This window comes from Quercus lobata, chromosome 7, assembly GCF_001633185.2.
Source record: "Quercus lobata isolate SW786 chromosome 7, ValleyOak3.0 Primary Assembly, whole genome shotgun sequence".
Taxonomy (NCBI): domain Eukaryota; kingdom Viridiplantae; phylum Streptophyta; class Magnoliopsida; order Fagales; family Fagaceae; genus Quercus; species Quercus lobata.
The window spans coordinates 9,361,103-9,369,033 of record NC_044910.1 but is presented as its reverse complement, the minus strand read 5'-3'; the positions used below and the strand labels follow the sequence as shown (position 1 = coordinate 9,369,033).

General features: G+C 38.3%; 1 protein-coding gene across 1 annotated transcript; it reads right to left on the bottom strand.

The window, feature by feature from the left end:
* Positions 1-6,570: 6,570 nt before the first annotated feature.
* LOC115953938 lies at positions 6,571-7,670 on the bottom strand. The gene is made up of 2 exons (XM_031071770.1): positions 7,488-7,670; positions 6,571-7,057 (listed from the first exon to the last, which is right to left on the bottom strand). The coding sequence occupies exon 2, from the start codon at positions 7,050-7,052 to the stop codon at positions 6,603-6,605; it is 450 nt and encodes a 149-aa protein (XP_030927630.1). The 5' UTR covers positions 7,053-7,057; positions 7,488-7,670; the 3' UTR covers positions 6,571-6,602.
* Positions 7,671-7,931: the final 261 nt, after the last annotated feature.

The following is a 7,931-nucleotide window of genomic DNA, read 5'->3' as shown; positions in this document are numbered from 1 at the left end:
GCCAAATTTCTGAAACAGCGAACTGCCCAAAAGAAGGTTGTCGACCTCAGTGTTGGTCCATCCAACAGACCACGAGTACGGTCTAGTACTGGAGATGTTCAAGATGAGCACATGCATGGGGATCCCACATCTGTTGTTGCCGAGGATGGTGATGATGAGATAGATGTTGACACTGTTGATGCAGCACATACATGCCCTCTTCCTCCCTCTCTTCATGCTATGATGGAGACCGTTATGACGACTCAGGCAGCCCATGGTCAGCTTCTACATGGTCTTCTTGCCGAGGTTGGAGCTATGCGAGCGGACTTAGCTCACTATAGACGTCCTGTTTCACCTTCTACACCATCTGACTCTTGATGATTCCCATTGGGTATTGTACCCAAGGGGGGGACGATTTTCAGTTCGTGGTTGCTATAACATATTTGGAGAATTGTATGACAGTTCTATATTTTTTTATTTTAGTGGCAATTTGAAGAACATGGTATCCGTTGAAAGTAATTTCATATATTAATATGATGGTTAGTTTCATGCCCATCGTTACTATCATTAGTATTATTGAAATGGATGTAATGGGCTAAGAATTTTTTATGTTATTATGTGATTCTATATAATATCAAGTAGATCCAAGTCTGTGTGTAAATAACATTTATTTCATAATTCTGTACGACGCTCACGTGTTTTTAGATTATAGTAATTATTAATACAAATCGAAGGTTTTGTGAAAGCACAATTCGTTTACAGGTTTTGATATTAACGATGAACCACCTAGGAGATTTTCCTTGGAACAATGGCTGAAGCTATATCTTGACTTCAGGCAACTATTTTTATTGGAGGTTTTGCTGAGCTTACATGTATTTTCCACTAATTGGATATTTTTGTCGATCTTAAATCAGCAATTATATTATTCTGAATTTGATACTCGCCTGGACTATTCCTCATGCATCATATTTTCATTAGATAATTTATTGATGAAACCTTGCAGTGCAGACTCGTCGAAAAAGATAAAAGCGACACTTCGCATGACCTCATTCACTCTAGCATTAGGTCTAACGGATTTTTTTTAATCAAATATGAGGAATCCAAACCTGAAGTGATGGCCCCTTACATAATATATTAGATAACAGTGAGCTGAAGATAATAAACATCGTGAAGTTTAAGTATGTTGTGAAGGACCAAACACGATTAAACAGATATAACAGTGACCTCAAGCCACTAACATCAAAGTTCTAAGAGCAAAATGGTGCTTTCAACCTGTAAATTATTATGGCACGCGTTTGTTTGAGAGCTTAGTTTCAGGGTTGAACATGGTTTTACCTATGTGCAATCTCTTCTAACCAACAGTCACGAATTCTGGGAAGAGCGTTTTGACTACCATCCTTGAAAATGACCAACGATAATAAACACCCTGATGTTTAAGATGTTGTAAAGGTAAAGTCCACAATTAAACAGATATAACCAGGAGCTCAAGCCACCACCAACATCTACGGTATAACAGATGTGGTATTCAGACCAAATTGGGCCTCGCTTCAAACCGACAAGTCTTTGACCACGATATTTGATCGAATAGTCGAGTAAGTAGGTATTCCCTCAAATGCAGTCTCACATCAATTGGCTACGATTACAAGAGAAATTTCAGTGTTTCAGCCTATGGCGCTACGTAATTTGTAAGAGTGATGGTTCTGACACCAAAGTGATGCTTTTAACCTGTAAATGTTTAATGACCAAAGATAATGAACACCGTCATATTTACACACCATGATGTTTACAGACATTCAAAATGACCAAATCACAGAAAACACTGTGATCTTCATAATTTATTTTGTGAAAGACCAAACATAATTAAAAAATTAATATTGCAAACTTGCTGGTGAAAGACAAAACACAATTAATATAGCGAAGTTTGAAGGTGACCAAGTTCCAACTCTAAACACACGTCACCAACCTGCTTCTGTAGCACCAACTGTAGTCATATCAAACTCCTTCAATCGCAGCACATGCGCCAACAGACGCTGTTGCTTAGTCAAGTCATGTTCGGTGCTCTACACGATATGGATACCCAGGTCGACACTGTTTCACACCCACACTCACGTGAATACAGAATTGTGAAATTGGATGCACAGATGTCTCATTTACATCTACTGTTGCAACTACTGCCCACCTTTGATGTGACATTAGGAACATTTAAAATCCTGTTCATATAGCATTTTTCCCGAAGGGTTTGACATGACAGGCCCTAATAAGTGAAAATGTAGTGCCTGGACCGTGAAATGAGGTTATAAATGCACCAGTGATATAATGTTAACTTTCTACCCCGCTAACTTCGTAGATTGATTAAGCTATGAGTCGCAATGCCTCAACATCAAATCGTACAATGCGAAACAAGTTTGGACCTACTTCAACAAATGCATCATCACAAGTTCCAACAGATCAACAACTACATACATACACAGACCACTATGGAGAAAAATGGGTTGGAAAGAAGAGAGATTTCGTTAATATGCCAATATACACGTATGAGAGTCTTGGAAGCGTCGGACACATCATGGGCAAACCTACAAAACTAAGTACAGATACCACCGCAATAGAGTTCACTATAGCAGAACCACCATGGTCAACCCTATACGAGAAGAGGTGTGAGTTAGAGGTGTATTGTCGATGGCACGGGTTACAAGTTCCTAAGGCACGCTCTGCCGAGTTACCTAGAGATGAACCTGCCAACATACTTGCTCGTCTTGAACAAGAGAACAATCAAATGCAAAGGCGACTAGATCGTTTTCACGCAATCCAAAAAGCTAGGAAGCATCTAAAGGGGAAGGCGCAAGAGCGAGCCATGAAGTCTATTAATGAAATTACTGCGTTAGATGATGAAACAGATATTTCAGACTTCTCAGATTCAAGCAATGATGATTTCCAAAAATTTCTACCTACGAACATTAGACGTTGTTGTTAATGTATACACATTATATGCAATACATGATGTTATTGTTAATGTGTGACAAATGATGATTATGTATGTTCAACTTTTGCAACTCTAAAGATTAACTGTTTATTACTTTTGGCTAAGTTTATGTGAAATCACTTTCTCATTTTTTTCATACGTGTTCTTTGTTGCTACATTCAAGTGATGTGCTTTGGTTGGACAATGTCCTTTGCTTTGTAATGTAGGGAAAACTTTAGGAAGTGAAATGCCTCCAAATTATATTTATTGCACATTACTTGTAGGAAAATTTAATAGATTCAATACATACAGACTGATCCAAACCACATAGACCAACCGCGCATATGATTCAATAATACGAATAATTCTTTTATATGAGTTGTTTGAGTCACGATATAATATGCACGTATCTGTGTATCTTAGTTGTAATAGTGTCCTACTTTATATAGATACATTACATAAAGACTCGTCCAAACCAGACTAACCACTCACTCACTGAAAATCCATATGGCTCACCCAACACTCTCACAACGATATTTGGTTTGCTTAAAAATAGGGTAAAGGCCTAAAAGCCTGATCAGCCTTTCAAATGTTTCATTCAAGTTATTGGTTTGTTGTAGCATTGCTTGGAAGCTCCCTAATATTGCAATTGTGATGATCGGAAGCCATTGATGTAAAACTTGGAAGCATAGTTTTCTTCATGTAATTTTACATTGACGTTGAGAAAATGTAACTACATTTTCTACCTGCAAAGACTCCCTGAAAAGTTTGTACGGAAACAAGGGGATAAAACTCTCTATTGTTGCTACACTCACTGCTCGTAATACTAGCATTTGGCAAGTGAGGTTGGAAAAGGCTAACACAGCTCGGCACTGTTCGGCGAAGTCATGTTCGCAGTTCTGCATGTGCTGCTCAACAACTCGACACTATTGAACCCTGTCCAGTCATATCATCCATGCTCACGTGAATAAACAGATATGCAACATTTTGCAATGCACTATTTTCAAGGATGCAGAGGACCCTTCAAAAGTGCAAGCAAATATTTGGGGGTAAGCTGTCCATCATTGCTACACTTGATTGATGTAGTTCTGCATGTGAACTCAACATCTCGAAACTATTGAACCCTGACCACACGTACCCATCCCCACTCACGTGAATACACATATGTGCAACCCTTTGCAATGCACCGTTTTCGAAGAGGCAGAGCATCCCTGAATTGGCTATGCATCAATTTTGGGTGTGAGCTGTCCACCATTGGTACACAGATGTTGTTCGTAGTGCTACATGTGCTGCTTAATAGCTTCGCACTGTTCAACCCTGTCCAGTCAATACACAGATATGCCTTCTTTTGCAATGCACCGTTTTCAAGGATGCAGAGCATGGCTGAAAAGTTCATGATACATTGAACACAGCTCAGTATTGTCTCAACAAGTCATGTCAGATGAAGCACAGGAATTATGAATAGTTTTGAACAAGACATACCAAACTGGTCAGAGAAAAGTCTTAAAACCACATCCATCAGAAATAAACCATAGTAGTGATCAAAGTCCCTAATTAAATATAAGCATAAACATCACTAGTTTAAATTTTAAACAAGTTATCCTTGTCCAAACTCTGATGGTCAACCAAGTGAAATATTGAGACACTAATCACAACAGGAGTCCTTTCATCACCTCATTGGCAGTGACATCTCCTTTTTTCTAAATTATTGTCTTTCGAAAATGCAACCCAGCCTTCCCCGAATCTCATTGCTTAATATGTTTTGATGGAGGGTAATAGCACAAGACATTGATGTGTGACAAATTGCTTCCCAATAATATACTTGCTTCCCATATATGTTTCCAAGCCATATTTAAGAGAACATCATAATCACATTATGTATAAAGGCTCACCATATTATGTGCCCACGAGATACCCATGAAAGAAGGATTTTTAGGCTTCAATTTTTTGCCTGCTTGGATTGCTCTCTCTCTCTTCCTCTGGACATAATCGGTAATTTTTTAAGAACAAACTTTTCTCTGACTTCATGTTTTATGGGTTTGTACATTAAGGAAGAAATGTTTGTATCATCTTCATCTAAGTTTTTGATATTTTTACCTGATGATCTTCCAATTTACAATTCTTCCTACGTGGATATTGAATCTCAATGGCAGTCTTATAAAATATAACAATATGGAAGCTTGAATTTCCTTCATATCTGAAGACTAAAAAATAACCATAACAGATAGAATGGTATTCAGCGAAATCCTGCCAACCATTACAAAACCTAATGTTGTTATCAGCTTTCTTCAATCACACTTGCCAAATTCCACCATAGGGAGCAATGACTGTAGCTACGGTGGATAGCTCAGTATTGTTGAACCCTGACCAGAAGTACCCATCCACACTCACGTCAATACACATAGCAACGCATAAAATTTTGTGCATCAATTTCGAGTGTTATTGGTCCTATTGCTACATTGATGTTCGTAGTGCTGCTCAATAGCTTTGCACTGTTGAACCCTATCCAGTCATATCACCTACACGCACGTCAATACACAGCTATGCATCCTTTTGCAATGCAGCATTTTTAAAGGATGTACCTATAGCATCCTTGAGAAGTTTATGATACATTTAACATGGGCTGAACTTTGTCTCGTCAAATCATGTCAGATGAAGCACATCAATGTTGAATAGTCTTCACGTGAATAAATACACAACCTCTTTTGCAGTACACATCACCAGCCCGCTACTGTAGCACAAGCTATACCCATATGAAACAGCTACCTCAACAAATCACATGCACCAACAGACACCACTGAACAATATACTGTCAACTCATATCATCTTTATTCACGTGAATACTTATAGTCACATCCACCTGAATACTTGCCCTTGCAAAACCCCTATATAAAGTCCCATTTACATCTACCCTTGCAAAACATCTACACATACCGAAGTCCCATTTACATACATCTACCCTTGCAAAACTTCTACACATACCGATCTAAACTCACATTTTCCAATGTCAATGCGTAATTGGATGCTACCTTGTTTTCCAAATAACTATACAACGCAAAGAGATTCTGACGAGAGGGAATACTATGCCGGATTGCAACAGGAGTGGGACTTTCGCGTGAACGAGTCCAACGCTCTGCACAATGATCTCCTGCAAATCAGAGCGCCTCTTGTCGAGCGTAGCTCGCTCACACTGCCACGACAAAACATGCACCAATATAAGCGTGCAGTGACGAAAATAAAAAAATAGAACAATCTTATGATACTTCGTAGGTCCAGGTATCATATGCTACAATTGGCGGAGGAGCAAGCCGTTGCAACAAACAGGCAACTCACTCCGGCAGAACGTAACAATGTCCTCAACTACGAGGACTACCTATCAGAATGAATGCCACTGTGTGTGTTATGTCTATGGTTAAGTTAATAATGTTAGTGTAAGTTATTTTATGTTTTCTGTGTTATGTCGTACGTGCTTATTGAAAAACATCATGTGTGAGAATATTTGACTTTTATGACTTATGTGAGAATAATCTACATTACGAATAACGTGCATGCTTCTCATAATCAATAATAAGGTTTACATAGTACAAATGCAACCATACATATAACACCTAGTTAAGCAAAATAGTTCTCCAACAAAATCTAATTACACCACGACACGACATGATTACTCTTCATCTGACATCTCCACGTCTGACTGATAAATGGGATCAGCAAGAAGTGATTGCATGAACTGTGCATGCTCGTACCACCCTTCCTGCACTGACTCTCGAATCTCGACTTGGGTCCGATATCGATTAAGACGTATCTTCATTCGATTATTTTCTTCTCTTATGCGGTTCAATGCTTTACGAAGTTCGTCGATGCTGTCTCTGGGCATTTGTGATGCGAGTCGCCGAGGCACTGGCAACTTCAAACCAACCAACTCATCATAAAACATTTGTTGTTCACGAAATAACCAAGCCCACTCCTGTCTCATGGTATTGTGAACGTAAACACTATTTCGCAAATTCGGATTTATTGGATAGCTGAACTCATCTTCCAATACCCAACAACGACCCATAGCAGTGAACACATCATGAGGCCTATAGAGTTGTGGGTTGCCAGAACCAGACATTGACACTGAATACAATAACACCAAATGATCAAGTTACCAGTGTGTATCAACTGTTGCTAAATAATGTAATCCTACATAGAATGGTACACAGCAAAGACATTCATAAAATTGTGTACTATTGCATGCTAAAAATGAAATACTAACACTAACACCAACATTTGACCATAAACAATAGACATTGTTGGTAATGTCTACACATTGTCTTCAACACTAAATGTTGTTGTAAATGTCTGACCAATGATGATTATGTGCAATACAAAATGTTGCTATAGTACAGAAATTATTTCATTCTCTTCTCACCAACGTTTACTACAACAAATAACCAAAATCACACCAATGTACTTTCCTCACATTCATTCAACCCAAAAAATCAAAATTTAATACAATATCAAATGAAAATAACATTGCCCTAAAATTGTGATGTGAATTTTTTACCTGAGGTGATACAAATTTCAATTGAGTTTGAAGAAAGCCGCTGTTGATCCGTGGAGGAGTTCCAACTCAGTTCAGCAGAAAGCGTCCTCAGTTGAGCAGAGAGCAAGGCACACTGAGTGGGAGGAGAAGGTGTGCAGAAATTATAAGAGAATAACTCGACTCTACGGATATCAAGTATACTTTATAACTCGATATTATATGAATCGAGTTACATTGAAACACTCCACCTGACACAAAGACAGTACGAAATCAAGGTTTATAACAGTATAAATAACTCGATTTTTAAATAATCGAGTTACGTAGAGATTCAAAAAAAAGAAATGGCAGCAGTGCGGGAAAAACCTGTACATAACTCGATTATAGGAGTATCGAGTATTTCATATAACTCGATTTCAGGATTATCGAGTTACAAAAAAGGGGCATTTCCCTATTTAGTTTCAGAAT